This window comes from Vipera berus, assembly GCF_964194415.1.
Source record: "Vipera berus genome assembly, chromosome: 12".
Classification (NCBI taxonomy): domain Eukaryota; kingdom Metazoa; phylum Chordata; class Lepidosauria; order Squamata; family Viperidae; genus Vipera; species Vipera berus.
The window spans coordinates 12778928-12795416 of NC_138215.1; the positions used below are offsets into that span (position 1 = coordinate 12778928).

Below are 16489 nucleotides of genomic sequence, written 5' to 3' on the forward strand. Positions count from 1 at the left end.
CGACCAACCAACCAACCATTGGACAAAGTGCAATGGTGTCCTTAGAGGCTAGAAGAAGAGAAAAATGTTAGGGATCAAGGCTCTCCAATTTATGCTCAGCTTCCCTTGAGGGAAAAGTTCAACCCAGTTGATTAGGGGGCTAGAATAATTGGTTTCCACTTATATGCCTCCTTCTGGGTGGTCTTCAGTTTCCATGAAAACTCAGCACTGTCCACACCAGCTGTGGAATTCTGGTTATGTCTTTGTATCAGGACATTGCCCAGATGTGTTTGCATTGGGAGATTGCTCTCTATATCAGAGAGAGGATAAGAAATGATAGAGAATGATAAAACAGAGTTAACGTATGGGTGATAATGGATAAAAGAGAATTGTTTCCCCTTCCGTTGTGATGTTAGAATTCTATTAGAATGAAGTTTGGTGAGGTACAATTCTGTTGAGAGATGTCACTTTTTTATCCTCATACATCTCTGAAAACCATGAGCTTATAGTGGTTAGTGTGTTGGGATTGGATCAGAAGATCCAGATTCATATCCATTCTCAGCCATGGAACCTTTTGCCCGATGACCTTGAAGGTGTGCTGTGGGGAACGGGGGAAAGGGAATGTTGTGTACCACCTTGAGTTCTTAAATAACTTGTTAAATCTTAATAAATGAAATTGTTGACTTCCAGAACGTCTGCCACTAATTGCTGGGATGGCCACTAGTCTGGGTGGTTTTGAAAGGGAAGTAGAGAGATTAAGGGAAGAAAGTGATATTAATGACTTCTGTTGGCAGTGTACAATCTCTTACAGACAACAACCCTGGGAAATAGTTCCAGGGAAGCAAGTTGGAGTCATCACATGCTTCTACTCTACCTCCAAAGTCTCCAAAAGCATCTGGTTAGCTGCCCTGTGTTACAAAATACTAGAGCTGATGGGCCTTTAGATTGACCTCTTAGGTTCTTAGATGTCTCTTCTACTAGTCCAGGGGTAGGCCAACCTTGTCTCTTTTATGACTTGTGGACTTCAATACCCAGAATTCCTGAACCAGCCATGCTGACTCAGGAATTCTGGGAGTTGAAGTCCACAAGTCATAAAAGAGACAAGGTTGCCCTACCCCTGGACTAGTCTGTTGCCATTACCCTGTGAGCAGGGTTGAAGCACCTGATTCAGCTCCTGGCTAGTTTATTTTATTTTTTAAAAATTCCATTTATATCCCGCCCTTCTCCGAAGACTCAGGGCGGCTTACAAGCTATGTATATGCCTGCTTATTAGGGCTCTCGCCCCCCCTCCCCAAGCGGCATTATTACAAAGTCAGCTTATTGCCCCCAACAATCTGGGTCCTCATTTTACCTACCTCGGAAGGATGGAAGGCTGAGTCAACCTTGAGCCTGGTGGGACTCGAACCTGCACTAATTGCAGGCAGCTGGTGTTACTTAAGGAGGCATTAGCCCACTGCTCCACCAAGGCCTGTTAGTTAGCTTCTGTAAATGAAGGAAGGGCACCATCTCATCCATTTTTGGCTGCCTAATATATCCTGGGGCTGTTGGGGGTTTTCACTTCACTGTCTGTAGAAGACAAGGCCGATGGATATCCTGCTTCCTGCTTTTATCAGAAACGATGGAAAGAAGGAGGAAGAGAATCTGCAACCATGATTAATTGTGTGGGTCCTCCAGTCTTACATTTCGGATATGATTCAGCCTTAAATGTAGCATTCTGTACAAATCATGATACCACGGCCTTTTCAGTATAATTAAAGCCTGATTTTGGTGGCTTGTGTATGTTACCCAACTCTGATCAACGTGCCTTTGTCAGCAAAAGCTTGCACAACCTAGTTGGAAAAGGGAGGCATAAGTAACTTGGAGGAGGAAAAACAGGTGATACTCTGTTAAGAACTGCAGTGGAGTCAACACTGAAACACAAAATTGCAGATGTTCTCATGACAGGGGCAGTTTACTTGCCAAGTTCTGTGTTAACAACAACATAGGAGTCTTATGTATTCCAGCAATTTGCTTTTTGTCAAGACAAATTGCGGGGGCCTGTGGCTGAGTCAGGGTGTCTGACCTTCCCATCCTCCAGGTTAGGAACCTCCTCTTTTTCCAAAAGCCAAACAAAACTCTTGCACCTTCTAGCTACATCTTTGAAAGGCAGCCTAGATTGAACCTGCTGCTAATCAACATAGATTTGTCTTGCAAAAAAATTGGCATCTTAATTTGATGAATTCAGAATGGGTAACATTGGCTTGTCTACTACAGTTTGAAACTTTTGCAAGCCACTCCTCCAACCCCAAGGAGATAGATAATGTTGACAGTGGAGAATCTTGACATAAATGCTGTTTTGACATGAGTGTCTCTTCTTCTAGCAACTTCAGTTAATAGCCTAACCGAATCGTTACCCGTTCAATGCACTGACGGCAGCATTCAGGACGTTCCTTCAACTCTAGATTCTACGCTTGTACCAGCTACACAGCTAAGGTAATGTTTCTCTTGTGCCACTGGAAATTGTTGAATGTTTTTCGTTAGCAGTCCGATTTGCAAGCTACATGGCCCAGGATGATCAGGGGTCTTCAAACTTGGCCCTTTGATGACTTGTGGACTTCAACTCCCAGAATTCCCCAGCCAGTTGCTGAGATTGAGAAACATTGGTCTAGGCCAGGGGCCTTCAAACTTGGCCCTTTTATTATGACTTGTGGACTTCAACTCCCAGAATTCCTCAGCCAGCGTGACTGGCTGAGAAATTCTGGGAGTTGAAGTCCACAAGTCATAATAAAAGGGCCACATTTGAAGGCCCCTGAGATAGACTCTACTTGTCTATATAATTTTAGGATGTCTGCTGTCCAGAATCGTTTGTTGAGATGGATGGCTATAGAAATCAGATAAATAAATATTATTAACATAGGAGTTTTATTAAAGCAGGAGTAGGGTGGTTCTTGCTCTATCTGCCCATAATTTTTAACAAGGACTAAGCAATTGGGCAGTGTAATGCTTTGAACTTAGTTGGGATGATTTGCTTTGCAAAAGTCAGTTTGGTGTAGGAATTAAGGTGCTGGATAGTAACTAGGAGACCATGACTTGTAGGCCTCCCTGAGGCATGAAAGCCAGCTGGGTGACTTTAGACCAGTCAACCTGACCCAACTTACAGTGAGGTTATAGGGAAATGAGGAAGGAAAGATAAGTATTAGGTACACCACCTTGAGCTGTATAAAATAAAAGGGAGGATATAACTCTAGTGATTAAAAAAATATGCACGAGCACAGCCTCTCTCCAGGTAAGTAGCCAGATCTGTTTCTTCTTTAATAAATAATGTACCAAATTTACAAGCCATCCAACTCTGTAGATTTTTGCCCAAGCAATCTGCCGGTCCTGGGAAGGATAAGCTGAAGCTTTGCACCTAAAAATCATTGCAGTTGATATGTCAGTTTTCTTTATATTCTTTTAATATGCACTGTAGCAATAGTAATAACACTTAGCGATTAAAGTTATGTTACTTTTATGTAAGGGTGTAGGTCTAAACATATGTTGTATATAGGATGTTTAAATGCGTGTTACGTATGTGTACACTTTGAAAGAAAGCAGCTATATTTCATTTTTAATGTGTGCCGTTGTGCCCACAGTAAAAAAAGGACAATAAAGGTAATCTAATCCAATCCAAGGGACGCGGTGGCTCAGTGGGTTAGGACGCTGAGCTTGTCGATCAGAAGGTCGGCAGTTTGGCGGGTCGAATCCCGAGTGCCGCGTAACAGAGTGAGCGCCTGTTACTCGTCCCAGCTTCTGCCCACCTAGCAGTTCGAAAGCACGTAAAAATGCAAGTAGAAAAATAGGGACCACTCCGGTGGGAAGGTAACAGCGTTCCGTGCGCCTTTGGCGTCTAGTCATGCCGGCCACATGACCACGGAGACGTCCTCGGACAAACGCTGGCTCTTCGGCTATGAAACGGAGATGAGCACCGGCCCCTAGAGTCGGAAACGACTAGCACGCATGTGCGGGGGAACCTTTACCTTTACCTTTTTAATCTAATCCAATCCAATCCAATCCAATCCAATCCAATCTAATATCTAGTCTTATATACTGCTCAATAGTGCTTTACAGCACTCTCTGGCCAGTTTACAATGTCATCATATCGTCCCCCAACAATATGGGTCCCCATTTAACCATCCTCAGAAGGACGGAAGGCTGTCAACCTTGAATCGGTCAGCATCGAACTCCAGGCTGTGGGCAGGTTTAGCCTGGAATAACTGCATTCCAACCACTGCCCCACCAGGACTCCTGTAGACCCAAGTGGTGCACAGGTAATGTGTCTTGCATTGCTTGGCTTTTGATAACGGGCATTGTCTTCTTTCTGCTCCATGTTGGTGACTCTGCTGTTCTTCTGTCTGGCAATCCTGAAGGCAGGGGCTGTTGTCCTCCTCTTTTGGGTCTTCACAATCACAACTTTCTGTGAAGGAAGCTAGGCGGAAGCAGTAGCCAGCTTGATGAACTTCAGGGTTGAGCCAGGAGTTTGAGCTCCAGTCCCTGTGATGCGTAACCTCACCATCCCAACTCCCTTCCCCCTTTTAATAAACTATTGAAATGGTAGATCTGAGAAGATCCCCCTGGGTGTTTCCCTCCTTAGCGGAACACGGATGCCCTTTCTAAATCAAGCTTTTCTTCTCTCCCCAGTCCTGTATCCAGCCCCTCGTCCCTTTTAGCAGAATCTGTGGCAACGTGTGAAGTGGAAAGTACAGACATCATGGATAAACCCGGGCTTCAAGGAGAAGATGTACAAGGTTAGCACGAGGGGCCCCCGGAAGGCCTTTGGCTTCTGTTTTCATGTCGGGAGTGGGTTTCTTCATCATTCACTTGCACACTTTGTCCAAAGGCAAGAAAAGGAAAAGCTTGTTCACTTGCCTTAGGGCTGGCTATTGATCGTTCTGCAATGCTGGCTTGTTCAAAAGCTGCCACCAGCAGAACTGAAGGAAGGTGTGGAGGGCTGCAGACTGACGCAGGGGTCGCCGTAAGGAACGTCCTTCTGGAATTGCCATAATAGCACTCTGTACTAAAGGGCATTTGAGCCTCCTCCTGATTTTAGTCCCTTTATTGGATCTGGCTTGTTTTTAGTGGGTTGTTTTTCTCCCCTGGGTAATTCTTTGTTGGCACCGAATGTGACACTGATTGTCTGTAGAGTTACAATAACCAAATTGCAGCATTTGAACCAGTTTGGTCTAGTGCAGGGATAGGCAACCTTGGCTCTTTTATGATTCGTGGACTTCAACTTCCAGAATTCCTGAGCCAACATGGCTCAGCTTGGAAACCTCTCCCTTTCCCCTCAGCATGGCTGGGAGTTGAAGTCCACGAATCATAAAAGAGACAAGGTTGCCTACCCCTGCTCTAGGTCTTTATTATAAAGGAGAGTCTTCTATTTCAGAAAGCTGTCCTTTAGATTTATTTATTTTTCAAAAGCTCACTTGTGTCCTTTATTTTCGTCATTTAACTTTTAGAGTAGAACTGCTACCACTTCCCATGCAGCCTCATTGTAGAAATCCCTTTTAGCGCTTGCTTCTTATAACTTTATAGCTTTTTATGCTTTTTTTTAAAAAAAATTTTTTTATTAGAATGTGTGTTTCCCTAAGGGTTCTTCTTGGTTTCGTTCTTGAATTTTCCTTTGTAAAAGCCGAGTTATAAATATAATTAATAGATAGACAGACAGACAATGTAGCTATGTGGTAAGAACTCTCAGAGTTTCATTTGAAGTTTGTGGGCTCCAGCCAAGCCTCTCTCCTGTAGTATGATGAGCATGATGTGACTAGATGTAAAACAGAGCTAAACTGATGATATAGAATTTTATTTTCAGATCAAATGTTCATAATTCATGGAAACTGGAATGCTTGGAGAGAATAGAATAGAATAGAATAGAATAGAATAGAATAGAATAGAATAGAATAGAATAGGAATAATAGAGTAGAGTAGAATAGAATAGAATAGAATAGAATAGAATAGAATAGAATAGAATAGAAGAATAGAATAGAATAGAGTAGAATAGAATAGAATAGAATAGAATAGAATAATAGAATAGAATAGAATAGAGTAGAGTAGAATAGAATAGAATAGAATAGAATAATAGAATAGAGTAGAGTAGAATAGAATAGAATAATAGAATAGAGTAGAGTAGAGTAGAGTAGAGTAGAATAGAATAGAATAGAATAATAGAATAGAGTAGAGTAGAATAGAATAGAATAGAATAGAATAGAATAATAGAATAGAATAGAATAGAATAGAATAGAATAATAGAATAGAATAGAATAGAATAGAATAGAATAGAATAGAATAATAGAATAGAGTAGAATAGAATAGAATAGAATAGAATAGAATAATAGAGTAGAGTAGAATAGAATAGAATAATAGAGTAGAGTAGAATAGAGTAGAGTAGAATAGAGTAGAGTAGAATAATAGAATAGAGTAGAGTAGAATAGAATAGAATAGGAAATGGAATGGAATAGAATTAGAATTGGAATAGGAATAGGAATTGGAATTGGAATTGGAATAGGAATAGAGCTGGAAGGGACCTTGGAGGTCTTCTAGTCCAGCTCTCCGCCTTCCCATCGGGTGGGATATTCACATGTACAGTAAGAGCGTTTGGTAATGCAAAAGGGAAACCATCGCTTCTCCCCCCTGTCTCCAATGAGCCAATGTTTCCCTGCGCCAATAAGAAAAGGAGGGGGAGGGAAATACGTGGATTAGAGGCTTCCCAACATCTGTAGGGAACAGCTGATACAGGAAAGTTGTCATACCTAAGACAGGCAGAGAGAGAGGCATCTTTGATAGAGAGCTTTCTCTCTCACACCTCGGGTCCTTGTGAAAGGATGTGTGTATTCATTTAGGCAGCAAAATGAAGTGATGGAGAGAGGGTGAAGTATTTGCTACATGGAACCACTTTGGCAAGTGTCTGTTAATTTAAAACACTGACCAACAGAGTCAGATCTGAACAATTCCTGGGTAGGACACAGCCAGAAAGTCTTAAGTTTGTAAGCTAGATTGGACAATTGATAAACACGGTAGAAGAAGACAGTGCCCAATCACGCTGAGAGTTATGGAAGTAATGGATGGGTGGAGCATTATGGGAAAAATATGACTGCAAAGGGGGGGATAATAACTTTGGATGAACTTTTCTCCTATGTTATGAATACTATTATTATCTTCTTTCTAACCGCAGCAGGGCTAAAATTGCATCCCGTTGCTAAACAGTCCATCCTTACTACCCATTTACCTACCATGTTATCTGCTGTCTCTCTAGAACTAATTAACTTTATCGTTCACAGACCTTGAATCCAATTATTTTGGGGCTGGGGTGTTAACAATAAACAAATTGTTTTTAAAACTGTGCATGTAGCATGTTTTTTTTAATCTGAAGAAAACAAAAAAAAAACATAAACACAAACACATACCTAAAATACATATCCCGTTGAACAAATAGAACCAACATCAGTGGATCTTGCCGAGACAATTTCAATAGACAGTACCGGAGACGAATTTTCGATGGATAACTCAGATTTACCTGACACTGCCAGGGGCTCAGAAACAGAATGCGATTATGACGTGAACCTAGACAATAATGTAGATGGCCCTGATTTCCTGGAGGAGAACTCGAGAGCCAAAACGAGAAGCTGTGATTCAGATTTAACACTAACCACAGTAGGTAAGTGGGTTTCCTTGTTAAGTTTGCAGGCTCTAACCATGCTTCCCAAACCATGTGCTGGGTTGCACTAATTTGTCACAAAAATGGTTGAAACGTGTCTGGAAATCTTGTCCCAGGGCGCGCGCCCCCCTCCCATTTTTGTGTCCTCCTCCCCAGATGTTTCACATCGATAACAGAATCCAGCAGCAAAGTCTTAATTTTTGAGTGGTGCATTTTGTTGAGCTCTTTCAGTAAAGCAGAGGCTAAAATAAGCTTCCGATCTCTATTAGAGGCTTATCTCTATGTGTCTCCCGCTTGCCTTAAATGGTTCCATGAAGTTTCCCCCTCCCATGGAAAAGTGGCTACGCAAAATGTTAGCTTCCCCCCCCAAAACGAGGTCACTAGGTTATCCCTCCTCTGAATTCTTGAAAACGGGATTGTTGTTTAAATGTGGCTTTTAAACTTTACCAGAGAAGAGCTTCCGTGAGCAGAGATGGCCTTCAAGAAGCACTCTGTAGGACACGTTCCCAAAAGTAGTCAGGTTCAGGCCAAAACTAAACGTAATTTAGTTTAAACTTAATTAAAATTAAATGCAGTTACTGTTAACTCCGCTAGTTGTTGCCGACTATAAGAGGGCGGTGTTCATCTCTGTTTCAAGGCCATTGAGCCAGCGCTGTCCGAAGACATTTCTGCGGTCACGTGATCACGGTCATGATGTCATGGAGCATGATGTCATGGAGCACTGATTCCTTCCCACCAAAGTGGTACCTATTTATCTACTCACATTTGCATGCTTTTGAACTGCTAGGTTGGCAAGAGCTGGGTTGAGGACGGGAACTCACCCCGTCGTGTGGCACTGGGTCTCGAACCTGAACTGCCGGCGGCTTTCCAACCGCCGTCCAGCGTCTTAAACCGTTGAGCCAGTGTGCCGCTTCAGCATGACTAGGAAGTCAACAATTCTTCCAGTCATGGTACTTCTATATCATTGGCAAAATAACAAAATTGATTATCCTCTCAGCCTTCAGGAGTTGGGCTCAACTCAAAAGACACGTTATCTTGGCTTTGGTTTCTCCCTACATCGCTCACAATTTTCCCTTCCCTTTACATTAAAAACGGCACCATTTTGGAAGGGGAGTTATAAACCCAGAGGGCCTCAATTGCACACTCGTATTCTAGAGCTGCTGAAGAAAATGTCCACCTAATTGTCATTAAAATATCTATCCTGTTCCATCTGGTGGGGGTTGGATGGAATAGTTGTGCCCCAGATTTCACATGTTTGGGAAACCCTGGTTGATACATTTGATAAAATGGAGCTCAGGAGAATCTCACAGTGAGAGTGGAGAACATGGACTCTCCTCTTACATCAAGGCAGAAAGCATTTGATTGTTAAGTTTATTGGAGTCAATTGAGGAAAATCAGAAAGGATAAACTATATAAATGGTGCCCATTCTTATCAAGTGGTATCAGACTAAAACATTTTATCTCAATCTTTTTTTTCCTATTCCACCTCTTTTGCCAAACTGGTTCTCTGCTTGCAAATGTCTTCCTAATGTGCTTCTGTTGTCATTTTATTCTTGCATGCACTATGTAGTTTACTAATGCTGTCTTGAACTATGTGGTGCCAGTCAATGTGTGCCATTTTTTTTCCACTTTTTCCACACTGTTGCTTGTGTATTCCCCTTGTCACAATTCTACTCTAATCTCTCTTTCTTTTTTTCATGTTTCTACTTGCAGCCTTTCAACTTCATGCAGTTTCGTAAAGAACAAAAGTGTTAACAGGCAAAATTAACCATAATCCTGACCTTAAATGAACGCTTATTTTTACACAGTCTTTCATTGTCATCTAAGATGTTTGCACTGCTGTATGACTGAGTGTGTGTGAGAAAGCCGCTATCTCCCTCTTGTCATAATTCAAGACATACCGTACTTTGGAGAAATAATTTTATGAACACATAAGGAGCAGTGGGGTCATTGATCAGCATTCAGGGAACTATAGGATAACGTAACCAAGTATTTGCTTGCCATTATGAGATTACATTTTTGTGGAGAGCTGTCTTCTTCCACTCTGCAATTCACAATGTTTCAAAGGTCTCCAGTTTGGTCACCCAACGAGGGACCAGGCAGATACTCATAAAACCAGGGAAGGAATAATCAGGAAAGACTTCAGGATTGTCCAATGCACATTTTTGCTCCAAGCAGGAATCTTGCAAACATAGCAGATCCTTTGGGCAGTGGAACATTCACCTTACTGCTAAATCCAGGGAACAGGTCTTATCATCTCATCCCTTTTAATTCAGGTTGCTAATGATTGAATCAGGAGCCTTCTGGAAGTTAAGTATGTGAGTTACAGAGCTTTCTCTGTTATAAAGGGTTTTATTTGGTGGTCTTTTTCTTTAAATGCTCACCCCTGTGCTTAGCACTCATTCTGTATGTCTTTTCTTCAGACTCAAATGTCACAGATGTTATTGACCATTACCTGGGCTAACCCAAAGCTATTTTTATACATCTATGAAGTCATTTTTTGTTTTCCTCTGTTGGTCAAGAAGATACTGTACCTGTGCCTGTCACTTGCAGAATCTGGTTATGAGACTCCCATTAGTCTATTGCACGGGTGTCAAACTCGCCGCATCACATGACGTATCATGACGTATCGTGACTTTTTTGGCATTGCCGTAGCTGGGGTGGACGCGGCCTCCGTATGATGCAACCGGCCCACGGGCCGGCAGTTTGATACCCCTGGTCTATTGTATTGAGATGGTCAACAGGCTATTATTTTGTAACTATCATATCGAAACTAGTCCACAGGATTTTTTTTTCTGCTTGTGTTAGTTCCTCTGGAACCTCTTCTTGTTCTGGTGCTTTAACATTCCTTTCCTCCCTGGTAGAATGATTTACAGCCTGGATCCACACATTGTACTGATCCATCGTGTGCAAACCTGGTCACTTTTGTCTCTTATGTTGTTTAGTAATCATTATGATTAGCTGTTGAATACAGGGCTTCCGACCAAGCAGTCAACGAGTTGCCATTTCAGTTAATTCTTAGCTCCTTTGCAATATCACGTCCACTTGTCTGGAATTGTTGGTTTGGGTATAACTGTATGAATCAATGTTGGGACAGTACTTTCCTGGGATCCTTTCCTGTAGCCCATTATGTGAGCAATCAAGAGAAAATACGATGGTCATCTTGGGGTGGGTTTGGGTTGAACTTTGTTTATCCTTCAAAAGTGAGGGCAGGATTCATTCTGAGAACAGATGTCAAGAATCTACAGGATGAAACAAGTGTCTTAAACAACTGCAAGAAAGGAGGAAGGGGATAAAAATGAAAAGAGCAGTCTCAGAGGGACTTTGAAGTCCACAAAGTTTTCTGACAGCACTTTTTGGAAATACAAAAATTAGACCTTTTAATTTGTTGTAATAATTTCAGTTGTTTCACCAAAAAAGAAGAAGTTATGTTTCATTTTGAACAGCTACCTTGAGTTTCTCCTGCATAGCAAGATAGACTATAAATGGAAGAGGGCAATGGATATTTTTTCCGGCAATGTCGTGGATATATTCCCTTGTATTTGTGCAAAATAGGGCTCTTTCATTTCGCCCCAATGACTTTGGAGATGGGCTCTTATCCCAAAGAGCTGGGTGCTACATTCAGAAACCCTTGTAGTGTGAAAGAAAGGTTTTTTTAAAAAATGAGGATAGCTTTGCAACATTGGGGTGGCAAAACGAGGATATATGTTGATGAGTGGCTTAATCTGAAAAGTTGAGTGAAGAAGACTTGGTATCAAGTCATTCCTCTGCAGCCATTTTTCACCAGAGCAGCATAAAGTTGCAGCTTCAATTCTTCACTCTCAGTGTTACCTTTATTTTACGATGTCCCGGGACCAGCAGGAGGCTGGGCGGCCTTCACCTCTGGAGTGTATTCTGAAGAGACCAGCCAGCCTGTATTTGCAAAAAAATTGGATTGATTCCCTTGCACATTACAGAGGATTAAACTACTAATCCTTTCCAACTGCAATTCTAAACAGGATTTTGAGTTGCTCGTAGAAGAAAATGGAGTAGATGGTGATGATTGAATGGCAGAAGATCCAAGGTCAATTCCTTGGAGTTAAAAACCCCAAGGCTGTGGATTTGAACTGTGCCAAGTTGGCTTCCAATGTTCTGGCTGTATCCTCATCTTTCTCCCTCTTTTCTCTTTTCAGCTTCCGCTTCCGATGGTGCAGAGCCTTCCTCTGAAGAACAAGGCAAATCATTTGATAAACCCAAACAGAAAAAAACTCGATGTTTTATGTGCAGAAAGAAGGTTGGTCTTACGGGTAAGTTCTCTTGGATTCAGCCCTTTGAACTGAACAGTTGAGTCTAAAGCTGGGCTGACAGTTCGCAGAACAATAATTGACTGATTAGCCAATAGGCTATATCGGAATTTTTTTTTAAAAAAAGGACAAAATGTACTACAGTAATAAAACCATGTATTAGAAAATACAGTAAAAGGCGTAATGAAAAGGAAAAAGTTTGAATCTTACTTAGGTCACCCCTGAATTTACCCCAGTCAGATCTCAGTTATGCTGTTTAGTTCAGAGAAAGAGTCATATTATATGTAATTTGGGGCTTCTAACCACATGAGGGACGCGGTGGCTCAGTGGTTTAGGACGCTGAGCTTGTCGATCAGAAGGTCGGTAGTTTGGCGGGTTGAATCCCGAGTGTTGCATAGCAGAGTGAACGCCTGTTACTCGTCCCAGCTTCTGCCAACCTAGCAGTTCGAAAGCACGTAAAAACGCAAGTAGAAAAATAGGGACCACTACGGTGGGAAGGTAACAGCGTTCCGTGCACCTTTGGCCTCTAGTCATGCCGGCCACATGACCACGGAGACGTCCTCGGACAAGCGCTGGCTCTTCGGCTTTGAAACGGAGATGAGCACCGGCCCCTAGAGTCGGAAACGACTAGCATGCATGTGCGGGGGAACCTTTACCTTTACCTTTAACCACATGTGAAATGTAAAAATCCCACCAGGCCATATGCCTAATCTGTGACCAAGAGATTGATCCATATTTCTTATACAGTAATGTTTAAATACTACGTTGTGTTACGCTCCAATAAAATCATGTCCGTCGTAAGGGTCTTGGTTAAACCTTCCATATTATCCATTGTGTCCAGCAATCCACATAAAATCAGCCACTTTTGTGGCTTCAGAGTTCCCAAAGACCAGACACTTCCATCTTTTGTTCTTTCTTTCCAGGGTTTGAATGCAGGTGTGGAAACGTTTACTGTGCTGTACACCGTTACTCAGATGTCCACAGTTGCTCTTACAATTACAAAGCTGACGCAGCTGAGAAGATCAGAAAAGAGAATCCTGTAGTTGTCGGGGAAAAGATTCAGAAGATTTGAACTGCTCCTGTAGCTGGAATATTAAAATGTTTGACCACCTGCAGATGAAAATTGACTTGAGCTTTTTCCTTCCCCTTTCACAAACCCACACACACATAAGCCTTTCATTTTTTTTTCAGGCCCGCCCCTCGTAGACTTCAAGAACACAAGAGGACAAGTGTCCCAAAGCATGCATGTCATCAGAAACATAGATTTCCCCACACACACACACACACACTTTCTTTTAGCACACGACAAACCACCACCTTTCTTTTCAGGGTGCTTTGTTTTTAGGTCCTACAGATGAAGACATAAACTTTACACAACTGAACCCACTAGGAAGGTGGGCCTGTGGGAGCTGATGAATGGATACCATGGCTATCAAAGTATTGTCTTTTTTTAAAAAAACAAAACAAAACATCGAGTGCAGAGGGCTTTCTCAAAGTTACGTTGGAAGGCATCCGTGGTTTTCCCACTTCTCACCCTAAACGTGCATGCATTAACCCAAGACACTTCCTGGTCATTTTGTATATAGCGTTTCTTTTTCTCTCTGCAGCACAATTTCCCCCCATCTTTTTCCACTTTGGTAACGCCTTGTACGGCACGACTAGCAATCAATAACTGAATGTATTTAATCATTAAGGCTGCTTGGTTTCCCCTCCCACTTAACAAAAAAAAATTATACACACGTTTATCATAATAGCTTGTTTGCACCTACTATCTATTTATGTATGCATCGTTTGTTTCGGGAGCGTGTCGAGAGAGTGCTGAGATTTTAAAGCCTGCGTGATTTATTTTCTCTCTTCAAGGTTATTTTTTTAGGTTTTTTTTTCCTTTCTCCTCCTCCCCCTCCCCTTTTATTTTTATTTTATTTTCGTTTTCTCCAGCGTGCATGTTGAGAGTTTGCTTGCTCTCAGAGTTCCTTGGGAATTGTGCTCATGGGGGTCTTTTACGCGCACCAGTACAAAGAATGAAGAACTTTTAAGCGTATTGTATTTATGTTCACCCACGTCTTTAACTTTGATTAAAATAAAATTTTAAAAAATTGGGATGGAGGAGTGGCAGTTGCTGCCTTTTGCTTGTTGTAAGAAGTCGGGGCGCCTGCATCCCTTTCGGGGCCTGGAAAAAGGATGTGATGAGAAGCAATTGGATGCAGTTCATTGCACGGAAGAAAAGCGAATTAGATTTGATTAGGAATATCGGTATCGATGGAATCCACCTTGAGGAAAGCCCATTTAAATATTGGACTGAGCCAGGTGAGTCTGGATTCAGATGACATAAAGACACGGGTTAACCTGAAAGTGTTTTGGTCTGACTTCCTTTTTTCACAGAATAAAAGAAAAGGGAGAATTTTGAATGGATATGAAAACCTGACAGAACAATTAACCAGTGGAACAACCTGCCTCTAGAAGCGGTGAATGCTCCAACACTGGAAGTTTTTAAGAAGAGACTGGACAGCCATTTGTCTGAAATGGCAGAGAGGGCTTCCTGCCTGAGCAGGGGGTTGGACTAGATGACCTCCAAGGCACCTTCCAACATCATCATCATCATCATTATTATTATTATTATTATTATTATTATTATTATTATTATTATTATTATTATTATTATTATTATTACCTCACCCTGGAAACCAATAGCCTCTCACCACATTAAAAACCTATATAAGAAGTCCTCAACTTACAACAATTCATTTAGCAACCGGAGTTAACAATGGCACTGAAAAAAGTGACTTAGGACTGTTTTTCACACTTAACGACCATGGTCACGTGATCAAAATTAGGATGCTTGGCTACTGGTTCATATTTATGACAGTTGCAACGTCCTGGAGTTGTGCAATAACTTTTTCTGACCTGACAAGCAGATTCAATGAGGAAGCCAGGTTCCCCTTAGCAAGTGTGTTACTAACTTAACAACTGCAGCGATTCATTTAACAGCTGCAGCAAGAAGATGGCAAAACGAGGCAAAACTCAGCTGTCTCACTTTAGTAACAAAAGTTGTGGGCTCAGTTGTGGTCGTAAGCAAGGACTACCTGTAGGTTGAAATGTGAGCTTAAAGCTAACATGGTTAATGAGAAGGATGAGAGCACTGGACAGTGTGTGTGCAACCTTTTACAACTTTGGTGCAAGTAGAGAAAACCCTTCGCTTAGGGTTATCCAGATGTAGAGATGGGAAGGCCTGGAAAAACAACAGAAAAATTGGGGGAACAAGATTCTTTTTTGTTTTCAAAGCCCTTTGGAAAAAAACAGAAGAAACCCCCCCTCTTTTTCCCAGTTTTTTCCCAGTTTTTTTCCAGGCCTTCCCATCTCTATCCAGCGGTATCTTTATTGTTTTTTTTTCCCCCCACAGTTGCTTTTCTGCCATGAAAGAGCATATGGGAATAGGTGTGGATTTGATTTATTTCGAGTTCAGCCTCTCTTCCTGGTTTTGTCGATGTCTCAGCTCTGGAAAGAGATGTCTTTTGATTTTTCCTGTCTCTGAAAGCATGAAACGCGGAATTCTCCCGATTTTTCTCTCGAGCTTTGAAGGCGTTGAATGCGAATCTTCTGAGGGAGAAAGTCCCAAAGTCCAGCGCATTTTATTTCTGGTGAAGAAAAGTCACTGCTGAACACCTGATAACACCGGAGAATATCTTCCAACCTTTTTCGCCGAGAGTTGCCATCTAGTGATTTTAACTCAGGCGTGTGTCTTCTGGAAATAAAACACGTTTGCTCCATGGTTCTGTGGGCAGCTTTTCAGATAGTTAAAAAATGTTCTGGATTTGCAATATCAGCACGTGCTTGCTTGCTTTTATGCAGGCCGTCCTCAACAACGGTTTGTTTAGCGACCGTTCAAAGTTAGAACAGCACTGGGAAATGTGACTTGTGACCGATTTTCCCAGTTATGACCTTTGCAGCATCTCTAGGATCAGGTGATCAAAATTCAGATGCTTGGCCTCTGGTTCGTGTTTGTGACCATTGCTGTTTCTCAAGATCGATCTCCTTTTATGACCTCCTGATAAGCAAAGTCAATGGGGAATCCAGATTCACTTAACAACTGGGTTCTCTTTTAACTGTGGCAAGGCAGGTCAGAAAATGAACATGTCTCACTTAACGGGAAATTTGGGCTCAATTGTTGTAAGTCGAGGACTGCCTGTATTCTGTAATGATTGACCCAGATCATAAATGCTTTGTTGAATTTGAACTTGTTTGTAATAAAGGGAACCCCCAATTGCATAAGGACCTCCTGTAAGTAATGAATTATGAAGTTCTGCTTTGTTCCCTTTCTAGAAATGCATATTTGTAAGGAAATTATGGTCTTTTGACTTAACAGGGATTCAAGAATTATCAGAGGATTGACTATTTGCGTATGACTCTGTGTGCATTCAATTATATGTTGCAAAAATGCTGTTTGTTCATTAATGGCATTTCTAACCAACTCAGTCTGAGAGGATCCTACATATAATATGCCACAAGGGAAGCAATCTGCATGTACAAAAAAAAGAGAGTTGTATATCACAGCAAGTCA

The 16489-nt window shown here is 41.7% G+C and overlaps 1 protein-coding gene across 10 annotated transcripts in view; it reads left to right on the forward strand.

Moving 5' to 3' along the window:
• ZFAND6 (zinc finger AN1-type containing 6) overlaps positions 1-16313 on the forward strand; it is a 58488-nt gene extending 42175 nt beyond the window's left edge. For 8 of the 10 annotated variants that reach the window (XM_081337199.1, XM_081337200.1, XM_081337206.1 and 5 more), the window contains exons 3-7: positions 2340-2451; positions 4636-4742; positions 7427-7648; positions 11821-11934; positions 12855-16313. In XM_081337199.1, the coding sequence (XP_081193325.1) occupies positions 2340-2451; positions 4636-4742; positions 7427-7648; positions 11821-11934; positions 12855-13003 (704 nt within the window). In that variant the 3' untranslated portion in view covers positions 13004-16313. The remainder of the gene's footprint in view (positions 1-2339; positions 2452-4635; positions 4743-7426; positions 7649-11820; positions 11935-12854) is intronic. The other 2 variants (XM_081337197.1, XM_081337198.1) reach the window with 2 other exon arrangements.
• Positions 16314-16489: the final 176 nt, after the last annotated feature.